Raw genomic sequence first — 24,318 nt, 5'->3', positions numbered from 1 at the left:
TCAGGGTAAACAGAGAAAGGGAGGGACAAAAAGGACAGAAAGCAAGCAAGCAAAAAACAAACAGAAAAAAACAGACTAAAAAAGAATGGAGAAGAAAGAAAGACAGGAAGTAATGGAAGGAGAAAAGAAAAGAAAAAAGAGAAAAAAAAAGACAAGAAAAAAAATAACAAACCTCTCTCCCAATTGGCACTAAATCCTGACAGTCTACTCTACCTAAAGTTCCAAATACAGCATTTGTTCCGGTTTGCCACTTTGCATTTGCTTGGCAGCAATGACCTAGGCAGATAGCATAAGCTAAACTGATGGGTGCTATTGTATGAATCTCAAGAAACCCTGAGCCCTTTCACATAAAGGGCATATGTAAACTGTCAGCAGCAGCAACAAACATTAGTTTCACTTTTTGTTCCAGAGTATACCTCATTTGGAAAAAAGGAGGTTTATCACCACTCAGTAAATAGTCTATAGAAGTAAATAATACCAAATTACTCTTCCAAGTAGCATTTTCATTCCTACAATCGATTTAATTAACCAGCAAATCTTTCACACAGAAAGGAATAAATGGAAATGTCATTTCAAAGAAAACAGATAGGAAAAGGTCCAGGAGGAAAGACAGAGCCAAAAACATTAAGAAACCCGACTGGATGGCAAAAAAAAAAAAAAAAGAAAAGAAAAGAAAAGACAAGGAAAAAACTGTTAACTGCAGAAAAGAAATAATGCGGAATTTATCCAACCAGTTCAATCCTTGAAGCTTCCCTAAAAAATTATCCAGGTTCAAGTTCCACCTTTGATAGTAAGTAAACTCTGTATCTTGGTCTCAATTTCTTCCCTTCCTAAATGAGGATGATGCCAATACCCACTCAACCCACCTCAAACACTGCAGGAAAGTACAAGGTGAATAATGGACAGAGTCCACTGAAAAGTATTAGACAAATAGAAGGATTATTATGATAGGCCCCTCAAAGTCCACATAAAATTCCTGAACGTTCTCCCTAAATCTTCCAAATTAGGACAAAGTCACAGAAGCAGCTTTCTAAAGGGTTTGAGAGGGATAATGAAATGATGTAATGGTTGCTCATGAAATCTACATGTCCCATATCCCTTTTCACACATTAGGAAACTTTTCCATTACAGATTAAAGGAAAAGGCTATAAATCATTTCATAGGAATTGACCAATTCTGACCCATGAGAGTCATTTTTATATTCTATTTCTCTCACATGCTTCATATATTAATTCTTCACCTCTCTGTTAAATAAATCACTTTTCCTTGTCATTTCAAACAGAAGATGTTCTGCAGTCTCAAGTACCTGATCCAAACAATTCGACACTACCATAACGGTAGCTGTCCTGATAACTTTGAAGGGCAGTAAAGCAGTCAAGAAAAAGCACCATGTGCCTAAGAGTCTCCCCCTGAGTACCTCTTTGTTGCTCAGATGTGGCCCTCTCTCTCTCTAACTGAGCCATCTCAACAGGTGAACTCGCTGCCCTCCCCCCTACATGGGACCTGACTCCCAGGGGTGTAAATCTCCCTGGCAACGCAGAGTATGACTCCCGGGGATGAATGTGGACCCGGCATCGTGGGACTGAGAGTATCTTCTTGACCAAAAGGGGGATGCAAAATGAGACGAAGTAGTTTCAGTGGCTGAGAGATTCCAAATGGAGTCGAGAGGTCACTCTGGTGGACATTCTTATGCACTATATAGATAACACCTCTTAGGCTTTAATGTATTGGAATAGCTAGAAGTAAATACCTGAAACTACCAAACTCCAACCCAGCAGTCTGGACTCCTGAAGACAATTATATAAGAATGTAGATTACAAGGGGTGACAGTGTGATTGTGAAGACCTTGTGGATCATACCCCCTTTATCTAGTGTATGGATGAGTGGAGGAATGGGGATAAAAACTAAAGGACAAATGGGGTGGGATGGGGGGATGATTCGGGTGTTCTTTTTTCACTTTTATTTTTTATTCTTGTTCTGGTTCTTTCTGATGTAAGGAAAATGTTCAGAGATAGATTGTGGTGATGAACGCATAACTATGTTATCATACTGTGGACAGTGGATTGTATATCATGGATGATTGTACGGTATGTGAATGTATTTCAATAAAACTGAATTTAATAAAAAAAAAAAATCATAAAAAAAAAAGGAAAAAGCACCATGGAGCCAGCGGCCAGCGTTAGAGTCCCTGCTCTATCACCTGTGACCCTGGGCCAGTGACATCTACAACATACAACCACAAAGGTGGTAAGTGATATAGAGAATTGCAGGGTGCTATGACAACACATACCAGAGGGATATGAAGTAGTCACAAAAGCCAAAGGGGCCTCCCTGAGGAAAAGACGCCTGAAGGGACAACAGGGAAGATGTGATTTAACTAGATGAAGAGGGGTACGTCCACATGTACCACTAAGTAGAACACTACCTAGGCAGAGAAACTCATGTTGCAGATGAATGTTTGTTGAGACAGAAAATGTTTATTAACACCAAGTTTTAAAGAGCAAAACGCATGCCACAAAAGCTACATATGGAATACTATTTGGATAAAATATACACATGTGGGCCTTTGCAATGACTATTCCCTCTGCCTGGAAAGCTCAGCTTCCAGATCTTTGCAAGGCTGGCTCCTTGTCATTATTCCTGTCTTCAGGAAAAACTCCAAAGAAGTTTTCCTTAGCCACTTGTTTTGGTTCTGTAGTGCTGCATAATAAATTGTAGGACAGGAATTCCAGCAGGGCACACCAGAGACAGTTTGTCTCTGCTTCATGTTATGCCTGCTGGGGCCGAAACTTCAAGAATGGCTTCTTAGCCTACCTACCCGGCACTTCAGCTAAAATGACTCTGAACAGTTGGCTAGGGAGTGGCTCACACAGCTTTATAGGGGTCACAAGTGTGGGACTTAGTCATTTCAGGGCCTCTCCAGCCAAGTAACTGGAAGTCTCACATAGCAGCTCAGGACTTCCAAGAGGGCAAAAGTGGAAGCTGCCAGGCCCTCTAGGGCTTATACCCAGAACTGGCATGGTGGCACTTCCACCATAATGTTCTGGTTAAAGATTCAAGATGAAGGGACTACACAGGGCATGAATAGTGGGAAGTGGGGTTCTCTGGAGGCCACTGATGTAACTGACAACCACACCAAGCAAAGGAGATCCTACCACCCGTCCTCCCACCACTCAATCACTATCTGGACATCCCGATTTTATGTCCTCACTGCACTCATCACTATTTTAAATTACCATGCTAAACTGATGTGCTTTTCATCCATCTCCCCTGACACCTATGTAAGTTCCTTGAGAGAAGGCCCTTGTGTGTCTTATCCTAGCATATACTGCACTCAACAATTATTTGAGAATGAATATGTGTGTTCTTTTTGTGTAATGGATAAAAGACTAGAGTTAAGAAGTATCAAAATGTTTACACTGATTACCTCTGGGCAGTGGAGTCAGGCTTGCTTTCTTTGTGATTTTCTTTTTTCCAAGTTAAGCATATCTTACTTTTGTAATTAGGGCGGGAAAGGTGAATTTTCTCTCCTAAAGTTACCCAGTTCTCACTCACACTCTCAAAATCCCAGATTTAACATTTCCACAAGTAAGAGCTAGCCCTCTATTCCAGGCAAGAGGTGCTGGCTTATGAAAGAAGAGGGAAAAAGTCTGTGGCAGCAATGAATACTTCTCCTGCCATCACTGTGAGCCACTGCCCAGCTCACTTGCGGTCCCTGAACCAGCCCCTTGGCTAGATTCTAATTTCCACTCCGTTTAAGGAGAGGGGCATCAGGCCAGTGCTGGGGGGAAGAAAGGTATGCTTAACTGTGACCCTCTCTGGCATACTCACCAGTGCACCTTTTTCAGTTATTTGCTTCTCTTTTCTTCATGATCCTGTTATATTATCTTGCATTTATTACAAGACCCAGTTAGCTCAAAGAGTGCCAATCTGCCTGACTTCAAGTTAATGTTCTGCTGGATATCAGAGCTCCTCACCTTTACGCTATCTCTCAGAAGTGAATAATTTTGCTATAGAGGAATTCTTTCCTGTATTCTGGACACACAAAGATGAAGGCTTTGTCTGTGTCTTTAAAAACCAAACACACATAATGCCCTTAGACAGCCAAATCATATTATACAATGCAAGATTTCAACATTCCGGCACACTGCCAGGGCTTAATGGCCAGTGAGACGCTAAGTAAGGAAATGGGTCTGCATTAAACCTACAAATAAGCCAACAATCAATAGTTCAGTATTACAGTAAAAATTTGATGCACCCTTTAAATTGCTTCTAGCATCATCCCTCTAACTCAAGCTCGGCTTCAGAAGCAAACAAAACAAACATGATCAAGAAGGAGCTGAACACAACCTATTTTCACAAGCACAAAGCCTTGGCATTTTGAAACTAAAAGCTGCTCCAGGATTTCACAGAAATCTACAGTATACCTGCAGGGCAGCAAACCTGAGAAATAACAGGCTGAGCTTTAGACAGTAAATTAAACTGACAGCTCGGCAAGCTGAAAACTATAGCAAGAAAAGCAAGCACATAGAGGAGATAAACGGTTGAAACAAGTTTGGCCTTCCTGCAAAACTCATCTCCCCTAAAACCAGCAGGAGTTTGTATCAAGATTTAGAAAGCATGCTCTAGTTTCTCCTTCAATCAACATTATTTTACCACCAAGCTTATGTAAATAAGAACAATGCCCCCAACATCCATTCAAAAGCTGGTATACCTTTCTCTGGCACTGTGTTCTAAATGAGCAATTAATTCTACTTTTATTCATACTTCCACTACTTTTCCTCCTTCAAATACATCCTGAAAATTCACTTGTTTTCTAAAGCAGTCTGGGACTTGAAGCTTGGCATATCTAGCCTCTGTAGGCCTTAGATTCATCCGTGAAATGGGGTTAACAATAGTATCTGCCTTAGAGGATTGCTGGGAAGATTAAGTGAGGGAGCCCAGAAAGTGCTTAGCACACGATCTTGACACAGTAATTGTTCAGTAAACCTTAACTTTGCCTCCCTTTTCTAGCTGGGGTAAAACAGAAGACAGGAGTTTGAACTCGTCTTTGGTACCAGGTTTCATGGCAACAGCAGGGATCACTTTAAAAAAAAAAAGAAAAGACAAACATAACTATTTAAATTAGTGCTACTCAAAGTACAGTCTAAGAAGTGCCAGTCCATAAACGGTTTGTTCCCCGTCTGCAACAGATAAGTACAAACATTGAGAATAAACAATTAGAAACTTTTATAGCAACCTGACTGAGTAATAAAAAAAATTAGGCTTTGTATTTTGCATGTCTTTTATTTCACTTTTTTCCCTGGTAATTCATTTTTATTGTATTTCGTAAAAGTATCTCTGCAATGGCTAGGAAATTAAAAAACAACAGCAACAACAAAAACTCATTTGAGAAGCACTGATTCAGGGAGTGCTTTTTCAATGAACAACACCCAGCACCGTATTCCTACAACTCAAAGACACCTGGGCAGTTTGGGAGCTCATCAGAGAACAAAGTGCTACAGTGAACACCTATAAACCTTCGGATCCACCAGGCCCTGCTCATTTAGAGACTGGTCCTACTGAGACAGACTGATATGCATCATGGATATACGAGAACCTCACACTCAGAATTCTGAGAGGGGAAAGTACTCTCAGAAAATATCACACCAATGCATTTTGGTACCTTAAGCAAATAAGCATATCACAGCCATCCATGTCTGTTTCTACCTGTTCCCAAGACAACAAACAGCATTTCAAAATAGAGGTTTTTTTAAAGAAAAGGGAAGAGTGGAGGAAACACTCCCTCATACCCTTTTGCTCATGTCATTTAAAGAAATAAACCAAATCAGGTGGTAACAATAAAAATTAACCTGTAAATCCATACTCCCACTTTCTTTCTGCTGACCTAATCCTCCTCTTTGTTTTGTAAATTACATGAATGGCCCAGTCCTAGTTATAAATATGTTTTATAAGACAATGGTTCCTTCTGTCAATTTCCTGAAGCTGTGTCACACCCAGTCCTGCTCAGCAGATTATGCTGCAGTGCTTCAAGTGCTGCAGTTTTCTGAAAAGCACAGGCAGGATTTTGTGATGGCATCTCAGCTTCACAGCCACTCCACAATGCAAAGCAAGGGCTCACCCTTCTGTCCTCCAAGATAATTAAAGTGGCACGTGCACCACCACTGATCATTAGTTTGCAGACCAGTGACTGTGAAACAGACAACCTTAGCACCAGCTCAGCTGCCGCAACCTGAGCTTGAGGAACTCGCTCGACCTTGCCATATTTGAAAGTGCAAGCTGGTAGCTGAGCATTTGTGAACAGGAAAAGGCTTACATAGAAAGCAATACACATTTTTTCTGAGAGTTCTGTAGCAAAATAGAGGATTCTACCCACCTTGCCACTCAGCTTTTTTTGCTGGTCCCCAACAAATAAACAAAAAGAAGCAAAACTAAGTCTCCCTAATCTGAGCCCCTCTCCAGTTCCTTCACAGAATGTGTTTCAGTGGAGAAACTAGCAACCTGAGCCCTAGGTCTGAAAAGCTTTGGACAGAATCTTTCAAAATGGAAAAAAGAGATCACAGAGCACCGCGGCAAGCAAATCAAAGTGGCACACTGGGCCAAGGAATGACGGACTGGTCTACAGTGATGCATTCAATATTCAATGAGGTTTTAACCCCCATTTAAATCACATACAGTCCAGTATCAAATAGTTCAGCAGATAAAAAGACACACCCATTTCTGTTCTTGAAACTAATTTAAAATTGCCAGACTAAAGATGACAATATATGCTCCCCATCTACGGAATGCTAGGGAAGAGATATTGGCAAATTAAGATATGGCTCGTGAAAGAGAGAGGGGAAGACTCAACTCCAGTTTAAAGATATCAGGGCCTGGCCAATATTTGAAGTATGCTATTAAAATGATGGATAAATATTTTAGCCATGGGCTTGTTCCAAAAATACTCTTACAGAATCATTCCAACTTCTTTCTTTCTTCTTTAAGTTGGTAATTGATATTCCCTTGTTCACTGCAGGATATAAGAAACCTCTGAGAAGACAAAAAAGCCTGTCATTTCCTGCTTGCTCAGAATGCATTCAGCACCCATTTACTTGCTTGTTCTGAAAGCCTTGCATTCAGGAGTAAGTGTGAATGGATAAATAAAAAGGCTGAAATCTTATATCCTTGGCTCACAAAAAAAGCAGTTTTTCACGTTTTCCACAGACAGTGCCTTTAATTTCCATTTTTATACCAAAGTCACCATTTTTAACTCCATTCACAGGGTACTTTTATGTAATTGCATCCTTTGTCACCAGACCACAATGCCTATCCTTTTCCCTTATCACAAACAAGCAGAAAAAGTAAATCATTTCGGTACTTACCACAAGCAATCAGAATCAGGCTATCTAATTATAAACACAAGACAGGATGGCACATTAGCTTGGCCTTTGTGAAAAAAAAAAATAAAATTTTACAAGTTTATTGTTTTGTTTTGTTTTGTTTTACCAGCTCTGTGATTTACATTGGGTCAAGGTTTAATGACAAGAAACAGCAAATATGTCTATTAAGTAGGGATGATACAAACACCATTGTGTTCACAAGGGAAAGAGCGTGGCACAACTGTCCCTGAATCAGAACATAGGGCACCGTGAAAGGTGTGTCTTTTTCCACATGCAGTCCAGCCACTACACCCTAATCTTGGCCTAAAATGTACCTGGTATTCCAGGAGAGGACTTCTCTCAAACTAACAGGCGTTGTATCCTGTGATGATCAGATTCATTTGCTAGTGAACCCAAGAGCATTAACTATACGTTGCTTTAAGTCCAGGATAGGCCGCTGCTATAAGCTGGGAAAAGGCAAGATTCAAGTACACATTAAAGTCCTCCAAAAAAACTCAAAAGAAACATTACCGTGAACTTCCCGTTGACTCTGAGGGGTAAGAGGAATATAACCAAGGAGACTGATAAACACATGTTTAACAATCCATGGAATAGTTTGAGACCATGGAATGGTCTCTTATATTTTTATATTATGTGAAAACATTTAAAGAGCAAAGTCTTATTCCTTCAGAGACCATCAATTCAACATTTCTGATCATCCAATTTGGGGTAGTCTGGGCTAACACCATTATGTGCAGAAGAGCCTTCAAAAGAAAAGTACGAGCATAAACAAGATAGAAGATAGACATATTTTGCCAACTCAAACCATTTCTCAGAACTGCCATACAACTTATCAGTATGCAAACACATGGAAATTGTAGGAATGAACCTCAGCTCTGCCACAGATTCACTAAAGCAGTTCAGGTACGATCTCTCCTTAAGACTCCAGCTTAGCAGTTTCAATTTCTAGAAACAGATGAAAATGACAAGTGTATTTCTTTAAAAGCATTCCTAAAACTAAGATTTGTTTACCCAATTCAGACTGCACTTTCCCTCAACTATTCAAACTCAGGAATTTTTTCTGTACTTTTTTCTCACCATGAATATTTTGCCGGTAATATTCCCGAAGAGCTGCTATTAGCACACTAATCATTCTAGGCAAGTCAGACCTTCTTTCCAACAAACTGCCACAGTCTTTCTGGAACCAATTCCCCACCAACAACTTGCCAGTACAACAAACAATTAGCAAGCAACACAACCACTTTTCCCCTTAGTTGTTATATACAGCCACATTTAAGCAGCAAAGCAGCAGTGTCTTAATTCTGAAGAAATAAAATTAAAAGATAAACTGTGAAAATAACAATTTAGGTGATAAGGGGTTACAGCACCAATGATTCTTTTTTTTTTTTTCTTTTCCAAGTGAAACAATTTTATTTCACAGTTGAATTTAAAACCACAAAGACACTAGGTTCTTCATATAAAAACAGTAGTGCAGATACCCTATACTTTCTAGAAAATTATTATATAACCCCTCTCAAAGAAAAAAAGCACCCCATTATATGGTTTCAGTTAGGTTACTTGGAAAAAACTCCCTTCCTAAAACAAACCATTCCACCACTCAGCATCTTTTGGTTCAAAGTATAGATTATTGTCATTCTGGTACATGTTCCTGCATTGTTACATATTTGATAATACACACATAGTCTGGTTTATCAATTAATGTTCCATTGGTTCATCAGCCTTTTCTGCAGGTTCTTCAGAAGGTTGAGCAGGCTGTGTCTTTCTCTGTAGTCTTTCCTCAAGACCTTCCAGGAATGGAGACACATCATCATCATCATAGATCATAAACTCTAAGTCTTGACCAACAATTCCAATGGAAACATTCTTTGTAGTTAGGTCCTGCTCTGCAGGAAGTGTCTCTCTTAAGGCACGCAGACCATGTTTAACCAGTTCATTCAAATTACACTCCATAAACTCAGACATATGTCTTTCCAAGTAAGTACGTGCTGACTGAGAACGGGCTCCAATGGACATAGCTCTGCAGTCAAAATAGTTTGCAGATGGACAGGTTTGGAAAATATGAGGGCCCATATCATCATAACCAGCAATGAGCAGTCCCACACCATATGGTCCTCGGCCATATCGTTGGGTTGGTATCTGGGTCTTGCTTCCAATTAGCGATACAAGACGAGACACGGGAAGAGGTCTGTCAAATACAAATCTGGAATCCAAACATTCCTGGCGCATGAAATTACATAACAGTCTAGCATCAGCAGTAAGCCCCGCAATTGAGATTCCAATATGGTTGTCAACATGGAGAATTTTTTTTTGATGGGCTGCAAGCTCTGATTGTGCCCTCTTCAGTGCAACCAACACTGCATGGGTTTTCGATTTCAGCCCAACTGTGGCTGAACCTTGCTTGACAGCTTCCATTGCATATTCAATTTGATGAATTCTGCCCTGAGGGCTCCGAACAGTGACATCATTGTCATACTGGTTGCGAAACATGGTTCCCGCGCGGGACTGGCTGAGGCCTCCAGCAAAGCTCACCAATGATTCATTTTTATACTTACCAAAGCCATTTTGTTTCCTCTGACTATTTAAAAGATAAGCTAAGGGTGGTTTGAGCATACTCTACATTTCCAAGGCCAAGGACAGAAAAAGGAAATAATGAATATTTTATTAAAGTTATAGTGTGGAAAGCAAAACAAATTTTTAGAAAGTCAATTATCATTGCAACATTAGTCTTATATGTGACAGATCAGTTTTCCTGACTCTAAACTTCTTTCAGTTATTTATCCTCCTTTCATCCAGAAATTCGGGCAGATTATGAAGACCTTCAGAATAGGGTCTTTTTTCTTTCTTTTGGTAGAAAGCTAAATTTTCACTTATCTAAGATTAGAATTGGCTGCTAAGTAAATTCCAACACCATAATCTAGATTCCTTTTTACTTTGTGGGGGAACATTCAGGAAAGTTTTGTCTTTTCCTAAGCAGTAAAGCCAATATACTATATTTGGAGTCTGTGGGGAGAAGAGATTTGAGAAGTTATGCAAGAGGTCACATCTAAGGAAAACCTGAGTTTTAGACTCAAATTAGGGCTTGGACATTCCATACAAGCTACTCTAGGCTAAGGGAAGACAGTGATCAAAGGCCTAAAGTATTAAAGAAAAAGGGCTAGGCAATAGTCACACTGAGAAAAAAGTACAGAGTATGTATATGTATACATATATGTATATGTGCATGTATATACATACACACATACACAAAACACACACCATGTAGCTCTTTCTACCTTTGGAAAAATGTCTCTATTTGATTCTCCTATATCACCCTAATAAAAAATTTGGTACTTTAAAAAGCAAATGGCTTCTAGTTGAAAATGTTTCTACATAAATCTCTCAAACACATTGCGATTGTTAGCCTGTTTAAAGAAAGTAACTAATATTGAACTCTGGGTGGTCAGTCTCAATTCCAAAGGCCTGAAAGAGGATTCTAAGCATAAAATCAGACATTTGGTTATCTTAGCTTGTCAGGGCTGCCATGACAAATACCACAAACTGGTTGGCTTAAACAATTGGAATTTATTGTCTCACAGTTTGGGAGGCTACAAGCCTAAAGTCAAGGTCTCAACAGGTCATGATTTCTCCCAGGAGTCTGTAGCATTCTGATGCTGGCTTGCCGCAATCCTTGGGGTTCCCTGGCTTACATCTCTGCCTCCATCACATGATGACCCGTTTTCTCAGTCTCTTCCTGTGGCCTTCTCCAACTTCTCTGACTGTGTTTGAATTTCCTCTCTTTATTAGGCCTCCAGTCATATGGATTAAGGCCCAACATGATTCAATTTGGCCTCATCTAAATAGGATCTTCAAAGATCCTATTTACAAATGAGTCCCCACCCTGACTCACCTTAACATATTCAAAGATATTATTTATAAATGGGTTCACATCCATAGCAATGTGGATTAAGACTTGGATATGTCTTTTTTGGGGGGTACATAATTCAATCCCCAACACTGGTCAAGGTTTGTAATCACTGAAATGACTGAGGATAGATGCTTAATCCCAGCACTCCACATGGCTATGAAACAGTGTTAGATCTGAAGATGTTTCATTAATTACATTAAAATTTCTGACACTAAAAGTATGGTGGGTTGAACTGTTTCCCCCAAAAAGACATGTCCAACTCCCAAACCTCAGTACCAATGATTATGACTTTATTTGGAAACAGCATATGCCGGTTTGAATGTAGTATGTCCCCCAGAAAAAGCCATATTCTTTGATGTAGTCTTGTGGGGCAGACGTTTTGGTGCTGATTAGATTGGAATACTTTGAGTGTTTCCATGGAGATGTGACCCACCCAACTGTAGGTGATAACTCTGATGAGATAATTTCCATGGAGGCGTGGCCCCACCCATTCAGCGTGATTGCTGGAGCAGTATATAAGCTCAGAGAGAAGGAGCAAGCTAGCTACAGCCAAGAGGGACACTTTGAAGAATGCACCAGAACTGAGAGAGAAGCTTCAGCTTACAGAGACATTTGAGACAGCCTTAGAAAACAGACTTTGCTCCGCAGAAGCTAAAAGAGGACAAACACCCCAAGAGCAACTAAGAGTGACATTTTTGAGGAGCTGAAGCCTAGAGAGGAACATCCTGGGAGAAAGTCATTTGAAACCAGAACCTGGAGCAGATGCCAGCCACATGCCTTCCCAGCTAACAGAGGTTTCCTGGATGCCATTGGTCATCCTCCAGTGAAGGTACCCGATTGTTGATGCATTACCTTGGACACTTTATGGCCTTAAGACTGTAACTGTGTAACCAAATAAACCCCCTTTTACAAAAGCCAATCCATGTCTGGTGCTTTGCATTCTGGCAGCATTAGCAAACTAGAACATAGGGTCTTTGCAGAAGTAATTAAGTTAAGGTCCTCAAGATGAGACCATCCTAGATTTAGGGTGGGCCCCAAATCCAATGGCTGAAGTCCTTATAAGAAAAAGGAGAGGGAGATTTGACACACAGGGAAAAAGGCAATGTGAAGACAGAGGCAAAGACTGGAGTTATGCTGCCATTAGCCAAGGAACACCAGGAGCCACCAGAAGCCAGAAGAAGTAAGGAAGGATTAGCCCTCAGAGCCCTCAGAGAGAGTGTAGCTCTGCAACACCTTAATTTCACACTTCTGGTCTCCAGAACTGTGTGAGAATAAATTCGTTGTTTTAACCACCAAATTGGTGGTAATTTGTTGCAGCAGCTCTACAAAATGAATACAGTAAGTTTAACAATGATATTATTGCTTTGGTCCAACACTATTTGGAAATATTATATCCTAATGCTCGAAACTGCACCCCATTTTTATGGCCAACTTAGGCTATTTCTATACAACCTTCTTGAAATATATATGCAATCTAGTGAAAAAGCCCAGAATATAACAGAACTGTATAAACTTGCATTTTATTATATAAAACACATTATCCATGGTACATTAGATCTGTTCAGATCATAGTAAAGATATGCAATCTACCCTCAATTTTTTTTTTCCAAAGACAGTAGTGAGCAAGTGGATCTCTGAGAAAAGACTTGAACTCCAAAGCACCACAAAGTCATTTACAGTAAATCAGGGCAGTCATTTTAGTATCATGTCCTGTTAATAGTTATTGCTATTCACCTCTATTACACAAATTTGTAGGCATTCTTTATGACCATTTCTAAAAAAATAAAATCGATAAACATTTTTTTAAAAACCTACTAGCATCATCCATATATATTTAAATGGATTTAAAAATATGTCACAGCAATTTTTTTAAAATGCATTCTCAATGCATGCCAACATCATTGATTATGACAAACAACAAAAAAGAAACAACAAAAAGACCCATACTAATTTCAAGCTCCATTAGAAAGAGAGAGAAACAAAATCAATGTTTACCAAATAGAAAAGGACAATCTGTACATGGGAAAATGCCTTTTCAGGCTTATAAGTAACGCAAACAACGGCTAATACAAAGTTCTGGGCATTATCTGTTAAAGGATGCATCAACATTTCCTTTTATGAATATTACTTTAAGGGTCTTATAAATTGACGTAATAAATTCACTCTGACTGATACTCAGCACATGGGACTATGGTGCATTCTCATCGCAAAAAAGCACTGGTCAAAAAACAAAAGTTCAAATAGAAAAGTCCATTAGATGCATATATATGAAGTATTTCTCAATACAGCTATTAAAATAAATGGGGAAAAAAGTCCATCGGATAGTATATCTGGCTTTTCTAAAAACAAATCACCTAAAATGCCCAAGTTTACTCTTCTTGGATAATCAACCATTCACGGGACACTGGTAACTCTCCTGGCATTATTAGGATTACAAAGGAGAGTCACTCCTTGCTAAGGTGCTAGCTGGCTTAGCTCTTATACTTGGCTACTAAACAAGAAGTCAGGCAAGGATATGATACCACTGTGTGTAAAGCAAGTTAAAGCACAGGTCAGCTGAGGCACACAACACAACTTAAAAAACTCCAATCCCTCTAAATAAACTAGAGCCAAAGCCTAGGCCCTTTAGACAAAAGCTAAGCTTCTCCTTTAAGCCTTTGCTTCACAGAGGACTTATTTCAAAACTAGTAACTCTTTCCACCAATGTAAGGTGTTAATAATAGGTTGGTATACGGGAATCCTGTATTTCATGCATGATTGTTCTGTAAATCCACAACTTCTCTAATTAAAAAACAAAAACAAAAAAAACCTAGTTAAGTCCTAAACCTTTACTTCAAGTCTAGATGATCAATTCTTAGTTCATCAAAAGTTATCTTGAATTGACCATTTGCATTTTTCGAATGAAGATTTCCCAGTGGAACAGGATCATCATTTTTAGCCATGCCCATTCCAAATTAAGAAATTCACTTTGATATGACTGAGCATGTATTGCTAGGAAACCATCTAATGGGGGTGTTGAAGCAGGGAGTTCATACATTAAATAGAGGATTAGAATAGATGATCACCATGACTCAAGATATTTATAAACCTATCATAAATATCTTAAGTAAAAATGGAGTATCACGTAAGTGAAATGCATGAAATGCATCACTAAATGTTGCTGAATATTCCAAATACGTATTTCAAGTATGCCAAAGAAATTTAAAAAGTGGTTAATCTTTAAAATAATCAGCTTCTTTGACATTTTTAATATTAAAACAAAAAACAAAACAACCTTCCAGCAAGTGTTATTGCTTTCCACACTAGTAGGGATACTCCTCAAAATATACAGTGACTATTCAAATTATTTGAGCCCTGTCCCATTCACTCCAAAGCTCACCCCCGTTACAAGTATTTGCAAGTATTTGGTGGTGGTGGGGTAACTCAAAAAAAAAATTTTTTTTTAAGTATACATGCCATTTTAAGACTATGTAGAAATAAGAAGGCATCTTTAAGTTGACAGGCAAATATAATTTAGAGCACAAAACTGAATTTCTATACTTTGGAGAGCACATCAAGGACAGGAAAAACAATGAATACCTATAGTTATACAACTCTCAATTCAAAGTATAGGGTTTTAGTTTACTAGTTGCAATAAATACAATTGTGACAATTAGGATGGGCTAAAACCATACTTGGAAAGGGTAGGGAGACAGAGTATTAATTCAAACTGACTCCAAATAGCATAACTATTCCCCATTTCTATTAGGATTTGCCTTTGCAGGACCTTGCATTCTTTCATTTCAGTGATAAAATGGTGCCCAATGGTACCCTTTAATACAAACAGGGTGTCCCAATTTCTCAAAACTAAACAGACCAAAGTTTTTTTCCTTAACATTTTGCATTATTTTACATCAGCCAAATACTTCCTAGAAGTCGATGAGTAGATTTCAATAAATAGTACTCAAGTTTTCCCCAGCTCTTTGCCAACCAACAATACAAGCAAGATGTAGAAATGTGGAAGACAAACAATAAAACTATTTGAGTTCTAGTAAAGAAGGCAAGAGAAATTTACAATTAATGTCTCTGTGCCTTGGATTAAGCCCAAGAAAGGAAGAGAAATCTGTTCTCATAATTATAATAATATAAAATGTGCAGGTCGGAATTGCTTTCTTAAATTCGGTCTCACAGAGTACTCTGAAAAGTTCATGTTCACCACTATACCTCCAAAGCTGAGTCTCCCATTCTCTTAACATGGGGAGGAAGAAAATTAACAAAGAAACTTGGAACTCCTAAATCAGCTGGTCAACAAAGTGCCAGGTACTTCAGTCCAGGTTACATGCTCAGAGCTCTACCTGCACCATTCCTGGCACCTAGAAGCCCTTACCTGAATATCTGTGTCCTTCACAGGCTCAAGAGGCTCAAAGGTGGTAGCTGCACTTAGACTCTCCAGTCGCTGTGAGATGTGGGATATGTCAAGTCCCCGAGACCCAAGAAGAACTGACCTATATGGGAATATAAGGCAGGGAGACAAAAGTGAAGAAAATAAAATCAGAACATCTAATATGCTTCATAAAAATGCTAGAGAGTATTCCTTATATTGAAAACTTCCTATATTCTGCCCAGACACTTTCTACGGTTGAGTTTTTTTTTACTTTTCCATGATGGTCTATCACCTGGAAATAACAGATACATACAACCTTTGGTAGTAAGAGAGGTATGAGTTCTGCTCACGTCTGAATTAGAGTGAGGGGCTTGTCTAGAATAAAATGATAGATGATAGTACAATTTAGGCCAGAATGCTCCTAACACTTTATAGTAAAGACACCTAATGAAGTAGATACTACGATTAATCTTCATTTTATAGATGGGGAATTAAGGTGCAAAGAGGTTCACCAATTTGTCCAAGGTCACAGAGCCAGGATGTGAACCCAGGTCATCTGGCTCCAGAACACACTCTTAACCACCATCCCATACTTATAAACCTCTATAAAAGAATTTTAGAAGCTTCAGGAATCACCTAGACCAAACTTTATTACTTAGTTGGGAAAACCAAGAGTCCAGAGTAGCCAATGATTTGTCCAAGGGCAGTCGAACCAGAACCCACATTTCCTGAATCCCAGGCTACCTCCTTCTACTGTCCCCTTGAGCTTCTCTTCAAAAGTCAAATGCCATGTCCAGTACAACTTTAAGTTCCCTCTCTGGTACCCAGCCCAATAGTAGAGGAGGCTGTCATCTGACAGATAAACTCTTTTGAAGAGAAACAAGAATAATACAGAAAACTTTATTTCTACTCATGTGGAACAATGTGACAATGAAAGAGAGGAAAAAAACACAGGTTTTCACTAATAATCCAGAACACTTTCTTGCAGAAAGAAACTTAAGAGAAATATACTAATTTTTTAAATTGTTGTTTTAGGGTTATGATTGAGTACCAAAAATCCCACTGACAAAGTGTATGTTTGTTCTGAGTAATTTAGAAGAAGCCAGAGCACTTGGCAGCACAAGTAACCCTAACACCCATGGGTGTAACATCTAAAGTTTTCAATCCTAAACTAACAAATTTATTGGAGAAGAGAGAGGACTTCCCATGTATAGTTCTATCCTAATAAGTATCACAGAACTAGATGACACACACCCAGAGGGATCCTCCCTGTAGATTTTTGTCTCCTCCATGTAGACAGGTAAGCTATGATGCCATCCCAGCCTCCTCTCTAGCCTACCATGTGAAACAGACAATTCTGCCCCTCTATTCCAACAATCCTAACTGCTAACTTTCTAATACAGTGGTTCTCAATTCTGGTTGCACATTACATTTCCTCCCGAAGATGCTGATTAGATTAGTCTGGGATGGAGCTTGTAACACAGGTGTTACATAATGCCCTCCACCCCCTTTTAATAACAGTTTCACATACCATACAATTCACCCATTTATAGTGTACAATTCAATGGTTTTTAGTATAGTCACATCACTTCAATAAATTTTAGAACATTTTCATCACCCCCAAAAGAAACTCTGTACCCATCAGCTGTCACTCCCATGTGCCCCAAAACCTCCCCCAAGTCCCTGGCAACTACTAATCTATTTTCTGTCTCTCTAGATTTGCCTATCCTGGACATTTCGTATAAATGGAATCAAACAATATGTTATCTATTGCTGAACAGTATACTATTGCATGATCTACTACATTTCATTTATTTATTTATTTATTTATTAGCTCATGGACACGTGGGTTGTTTCCACTTTCTAGCTATTCTGAAAAATGCTGCTAGGAACATTCCTGTATAAATTTATGTCTGAACACCTCTCTTGGGTATATACCTAGGAGTGGAATTGCTGGGTTATATTGTAACTCTGTTTAAGCTTTTGAGGAACTGCCAGACTGTTTTCCAAAGCGGCTGCACCACTTTATTCCCCCCCAAAAATGTATGTGGGCTCCAATTTTTTCCACATTCTCACCAACACTTGTTATTTGTCTTTGTGATTACAGACATTCTAGTGGCTGCTGCCCTTTTTAAATTATTGTTGAATTTTTTTAAATAAAGTTAAAATGGTGAACTTCCTTGGACCCATAACCCAATTTCAACAATTATGCCGTAACCAACCCTACCTAATTCATCTACATCCTTACCTAATTTCCTCTTCCCACCACCCAGATTATTTGGAAATAGATACACATACTCCCCAATTGTTTCATAATTTGAAAATCTGTGTTTCTGTGAATGGGATCAAATAAGTCCTCTACTTGTGAATGACTTCTATGTTTCCTAAATCCCTTTTAATCTACAGGCTGTTCCTCCATCTCATTTTTGTCTTACAATTTTGTTGTTGTTGAAGACTGGATTATTTGTCCTATAGAGCAGTGCTACTCAAACTTGAATATGCATATGAATCACCTGGGAAACTTTTTATAGATACTGATTCACTAGGTCTGGATTGAGATCTGAGATTTTCCATTTCTAACAAGCTCGTGGTAGACGCTGTATTGTCGATCCAAGGAATACACCCAAAGTAGCAAGGATGTAGAGGTTTCCCACAGAACAGGTTTAGCTGACTGCATCCCCTTTCCATAACCCACCAACATGTTCCTCTATTCTCTATATTTCCTGTAAATTGAGAATAAGCTCCAAAGGTTTGATCAGATTTAGTTTACAAAAATTTTGGGTGGTGGGGCAAGATTATTTTTACTTCCATCAGGAGTTATTTAATGTCTGCTTATCTCTCTTTTGAGGACATTAGAAGATGCTGTTGATAATTACCTAGATCTATTAATTCATTAGGGGTTGCAAGAAATGGTGGTATTCTAATCCTGTCGATTCATCTTCATTAGCTGGAATACTTCTATCACAGAAAACTTCCCTCATCAACTCTTTGGTTACCCCGAATAATAAGAGTTGTTTCTCTAGCATCCTCCAATGAATGTGGTTTAGTATTACTATGAACTCATGAATTTAAACATATTTGATGGTTTCAATCCATCACTGTTATTATCCTTATCAATGCTCAAACTGTCTCATCTTAGGCCAGTAAAAGCCTCTTCAAGTTGGTTTCTGAGTTATTTCAACATGACTCAAATAGACTTTGATAATTTCCTTTCTATCCGGTATGACAAGATGTTCCATGTTCACCTTATATATCTCCTGCTCCAGACCTGGAACCATCCAACTGTCCAAAGAGCCCTGATTACTTTAATTGGGAACTGGTTTTGAGAGACCACTATCTGGGCACTAGGACTGCTCATTGCTACATTGTTTCTAGGCCTTTTCAACAGACAGAAATTTTGTTTTAGTTTTCTTAAGATAAATTACACCATGAGTTCGCACTGATACTTGCAATTCAAAGTCAAAAACACAGTCTTTAGTTAATCTCATAGATTTTTCATCTGTATCTCCTTTCTCCCACACCAAAAATCCTAGTTCTCAACATCACCAACATAATTACTTATTTGCTTTATCTTACACTATACACACAACAGTCTCAAAATGGCAATAACAACCCTTCTACCAACAATAACAACCCTTCCACCAACAAAACAATTACTGAAGACTAATGAAGATATTGCTTGGAACTGTTTCTCTGTGTGGTTATGTCACAAACTGGATAAACACTGAGGTACATTTGTTTTACTTTCAGTTTTCAGTGATTCATTTTTTGAAATTTAATTTTGTTTTAAAATTATGTAAGATATTTACAGTACCAAAGTCAAATCCATAAAATAAAGTTCTTATCCTCTCTGCCCTGTCCCGTCTCTTCCTATAGGTAAACTTTTTTTAAAAAATACCTTCTTTCTTTTTTAAATACATGTGCCAGTTTGTATATTTATGTTCCCCAGAAAAAGCCATATTCTTTAATGCATTCTTGTGGGGGCAGATATATTAGCGTGGATTGGGTTGGAACCTATTGGTTCAGTGTCCATGGAGATGTGACCCACCCAACTGTAGGCGGTAACTCTAATTAGATAATTTCCATGGAGGTGTGGCCCCAGCCATTCAGCACAGGCCTTGTTTAGTTTACTGGAGCACTATATAAGCTCAGACAGAAGGAGCTCATAGCTAGCTGGAGCTAAGACACATTTTGAAGGTGGCCGTTGGAAGCTGATGTAGACATTCTGGAGAACGCCACTTTGAAATGCAACCTGGGGACCAGCAGATGCCAGCCATGTGCCTTCCCAGCTAACAGAGGTTTTCCAGAAGCCAATGGCCTTTCTCCAGTGAAGGTACCCTTTGTTGATGGACACTTTATGGCCTTAAGACCGTAACCAGGTAACCAAATAAACTCCCTTTTATAAAAGCCAATCCATTTCTGGTGTTTCGCATTCTGGCAGCATTACCAAACTAGAAGAATACATATACATTTGTATCACTTGCTTCTAACAGCTTTATTGAGATTTAATTCATACACTATAGGATTTATCCATTTAAAGAGTACAACTCAATGGTTGTCGGTATATTCAGAGTTGTACAACCATCACCACAATCAATTTTAGAACATTTTCCTCACACCAAAAATATATGCATACCCTTCCAGCAGTTCCTCCCCATGTCCCCTCATCCCACCACCACTAGCTCTTGGCAACCACTAATCTACTTTCTGACTATACAGATTGACCTTTTCTGGACATTTCATATAAATGGAATCACATAATATGTATCTTTTGTGACTGGCTTCTCTCATTTGGTATAATGTCTTCAAGGTTCATCCAGGGTGTAGCATATATCAGTACTTCATTCCTTTTTATTGCCTAATAGTAGTCCATTATATGGATATACCACATTGTATTTATCTACTCATCAGCTGATAGACAGACATTTGGGTTGTTTCCACTTTTTGGCTATTATGAAAAAATGCTGCTAGGAACATTTATGAATAAGATTTTTTGTGGACATATTTTCATTTCTCTTCGGTATATATATATATATATACCTAGGAGTGGAATTGCTGGGTCATATGGTAACTCTGCTTAACCTTTAGAGGAACTGCTGGACTGTTTCCCAAAGTGGCTGCACCTGGGTATTCATTCATTTTATTAGTATTTACAAATAATAATAAGGCAAAATTTGCCTGTAAAAAGCTAGACGGTAATATTTCAGGCTTTGTAGGCCATAAAGTCTCTGTTGCAACTACTCAACTCTGCTATTGTATCATGAAAGCAGCCAGAGACAATACATAAAGGAGTAAGTGTGGCTGTATGCCAACAAAACTTCAAACAAGCAGTGGGCTGGGTTTGGCCCATGGGCCATAGTCTACTAACCCCTGATTTACACCCTTACACATGTTATGTGTATTCTTCACGTATGAAAAAGTTACCCATCTAAAAGATCAAATAAACACATGCAAAAAAAGCTACTGAATCTGTTCCCGAAAAATAGAAACCCAACAAAGTATATTTAAACAAATAAATGAATAAAGCATAAAACAATTTAATCTTAAACCTATAACCAAATATTAACTAAAATCTCAATGATAGAATTTTGTTTCAAAACTTATTTCATATAAGAAATTTTTCCTAATCAGTTCTCTCTTCTGCCCGCATCCTGTACTAAAATATTCACATCACACTTCATGTCTCTGCCTATCAAGAAGATGGAAAAATACAGGCATCAGCCCTTTGGTTTCTTCTTAAGCACCTACCCCACCCTTTACTCATTCTTTTAATGTTTCAACTTCCTCCTCCCGAAAATAATGAATTTAAGGTAAAAAGAGATGAGGAAGAATGGAAATTTACAAGAAAGAAAGCATGACTGATAATTGTTACCAAGAAAACATTTTCCCTTTTTGCTCTTAATAGGCTGTAAAGCTGATGCAATTAAATTATAACTATAGCAACTCAGCTGGCATCACAGTCCACTCACTCCAGCAGCATCCCTGCACACAAGCACGGCGCCCGCATGCTCAAAACTAAGGGTAACTGCAGGCAGCCTGGAGCAGTGGCTGGGGAGCCTGCAGGAGGGCAAGTTAGCAGAAATGTCTAAAAGTTGGCTGAGGGTGATGGGGAGCAGGGTGAGGGCGCAGTTGGCTGCATTTAGCTGCAAGGCTGGATAGTTAAAAATTCCTGCCATGTTTCCTCTGACTTACCTTTACCAATGCCAACAGTGAGTATTTTAAAAAAGAACAAGCCAGAGAGGACTAAAAGAATTTCCACAATACTCTTACTGACTCGGCAGAGCAGCCAAAACATTCAGCTTTCAAGACAAGTTGGAAAAGAATGTAGCCTTTACACTCACTTCCATGACACTTACGAAGGGCCCAAAACAGACAATATTCCTACATTAACACCAGCACTTAGGTCTTGATCAAATTCGAAGGAATAAAGACTGAGGAGATGACTGACAATTTCCCACATCTCCTGCCTGGAATCTCTGTGACTTTCCATAACCCACCAAGGGCACGACAGCTCCATAATCCCATGGCCCTTCCATTAGGGGTTACAGGAACATGTGGCCTGGAGTCAGGCTAGCTGGGTTTGAATCCTCCTAGCTCACCAGTGTGATCTGGCCAAATTACTTAACTCTTTCTGAGACTTTCCTATGGAAAGCAGCATGGTTTTTTTTCCTGCTCCTCCCCGCCCCGACCCAACCCAATATAAACTCTGTAAGGGCAAGAACCATGTCTAATTCATGGTTGATGGTTTTAGTCCCTGAGATGGCTCAGGCCTAGCACAGTGGAGACTCTAAATGCAAGTCTGCAGAACCAACAGCCCAATTAATGCATCCCTTTTCTCCAGCTGCACTTGGGGCTTGCCCACTTTCCTGTTCTACGATCAACCAGGAGGCACTGTATTTCCAAGGTCTTTCTGAGGCAGCCTCTGAGGTCACTGGCAATAAGCAGACAGAATCACTCCTCACTCAGATGGCTTCTCACCACTGACTGCGCATCAATTTCTTCTAAGTGCTCTTAAAAAACTTTCCCATCACTGAGTGCTCTCTGGCTTTGAAGGTAACACTTACCTGTGTGGCCCACATTTACTAAGATACTTATGGGAGGCATTTATGACCCAACAGTCAGCAAACCCAGACAGGAACCACTGTGACCGGCTTTTGCATGACAAAGCTCTTCTGCCCTCTCCCACCACCACCCCCCCCCATCACCTCTGCCTGTGATATGGGCCCACAGCTTGATCAGGCAGACAAGGCTGACAACCTGAGAAGTAGAGAGACAAAGCAAGGCTGGTGATCTGTTTACAAAACCACCCTGTGTTCCTGACAATCTCGCTTGTTCTATCATTGACAGACTGGATCCAGATCCAGGCAGGAAAGAAGAAATGGATTCTGCCCCCAAGCCACACACAACCAGTGCCTCCTCCCCACCAGTACTCACGCCTTGACATCTGCTGTCTCCTGGGACGTGCGTGTGAGAGTACGGGAACGCAGGCGCTCCCCTGCCTGCTGGATCTCCTGTAAGTTCCGTTCCACATGGGGAAGCTCTGAGATGCCCTCAGTCTCAGCAGCAAGCTGTTCAGCTTGCTGGAGGAGCTCATCAAACCCCTCAGTATCCATTGGAGATGCAGATCCTAGATAGGGGAGAGAAAAGAAGAGACCTAAATCTAGAGAACGATAGGCTTCAAAAGCCTCCTAAATCGGTTAAAAGCTAACAAAACACTAGGAATTTTTGTAAACAAAGAGACAGCTCATCAACAAGCAGGATTTGTTCCTGTACATAGCCCAAGAACAGGCCCGGTAGAGAAAATGAGTCAGACTGTGAAGAAACAGAATCATTTCTGTGCATATTGACAGTCCCAAGACTGATTTCTGCTGCCAGAACAAATGCAAATACATTAAGCCACAGACCAGAATTCCTGCCTCTTTCTACAGGCCTAAAGCAGAGAAGGAAATAGAAGCTATGCGGGCAACCTCGGTGACACTTAAAAGAACAATCACCCCCTCCTATTCCTCCAGCCAACTTAGAAAAGCACCACCTCCCACAGAGTGTTGGACAATTAATAAGGCCCTTATCTCATGTGATTCTCAAGACACCTCTGTGAGGTTCCTGGGAGACAGAGAGGCACTCCAGTCTACAGAAGCTCAGTTATGTGCCCGAATATTCTGCTGCAATGTGGCTGAACCAAGACCAAAGACACAAACCTCTGACTAACTCATGGTATTCTCACACACCTGCTCCTCTACCAACATAAAAGACAGCCCTTTTAATTCAAGTCCAGGTCTCCAATCACTTTCTTTAGCTTACAAGGTTAGTGAGGGTAGAGATCCGCGTCTGCCTGTTACACATGACATTCAGGATATTAGACTTAATTGTTACCATACCTACTACTTTTTGTAATACAATTACTGTTACCAATTATACTAATATGAATAGCAGCTGGCTTTTAGACTGGGAATATTATTAGCAAGACCACCTGTTTCTCCAACGATTGAGGAAAGTCCTCTGAACAGTGTTGATATTTAACAGACATCACACAATTATCAATCTCATATATACTGTACCATCTCACATAAGGGTCTTGACCCTTATGTTTTAACTCCTACCACTCTTTAAATCATACAGAAGATAAACAGATCACCACCATAAAAATATTTAATTGGTGAAAAGCTAAGAAC

The 24,318-nt window shown here is 39.4% G+C and overlaps 2 protein-coding genes across 4 annotated transcripts in view; both read right to left on the bottom strand.

Annotated features, from left to right (window-relative positions):
- The window catches only part of NUP93 (nucleoporin 93), a 116,003-nt gene that overhangs the window by 71,029 nt on the left and 20,656 nt on the right, over window positions 1-24,318 (bottom strand). For both annotated transcript variants that reach the window (XM_037815828.1, XM_037815829.1), the window contains exons 2-3: window positions 23,081-23,273; window positions 15,650-15,767 (exon numbers count right to left, since the gene is read on the bottom strand). In XM_037815828.1, coding sequence (XP_037671756.1) covers window positions 15,650-15,767; window positions 23,081-23,259 — 297 coding nt within the window. In that variant the 5' untranslated portion in view covers window positions 23,260-23,273. The remainder of the gene's footprint in view (window positions 1-15,649; window positions 15,768-23,080; window positions 23,274-24,318) is intronic.
- Window positions 8,868-10,093, bottom strand: LOC119518605 (proteasome subunit alpha type-1-like). Of its 2 annotated transcripts, XM_037815832.1 has the most exons (2): window positions 9,523-10,093; window positions 9,314-9,464 (listed from the first exon to the last, which is right to left on the bottom strand). In XM_037815832.1, exons 1-2 carry the CDS (start codon window positions 9,987-9,989, stop codon window positions 9,314-9,316), a joined length of 618 nt encoding a protein of 205 aa, XP_037671760.1. In that variant the 5' UTR covers window positions 9,990-10,093. The 2 variants fall into 2 exon arrangements, with proteins under 2 accessions (XP_037671759.1, XP_037671760.1); XM_037815831.1 differs by having other exon boundaries at window positions 8,868-9,999.

The sequence above is a fragment of the Choloepus didactylus genome, chromosome 22 (genome assembly GCF_015220235.1).
Source record: "Choloepus didactylus isolate mChoDid1 chromosome 22, mChoDid1.pri, whole genome shotgun sequence".
Lineage (NCBI taxonomy): Eukaryota > Metazoa > Chordata > Mammalia > Pilosa > Megalonychidae > Choloepus > Choloepus didactylus.
This window is presented reverse-complemented; position numbering and strand designations above follow the sequence as displayed.

What these genes read in the sequence shown, in the direction of transcription:
- LOC119518605 (XM_037815831.1), bottom strand. Translation starts at nt 9,989, where the DNA reads ATGCTCAAACCACCCTTAGCTTATCTTTTAAATAGTCAGAGGAAACAA.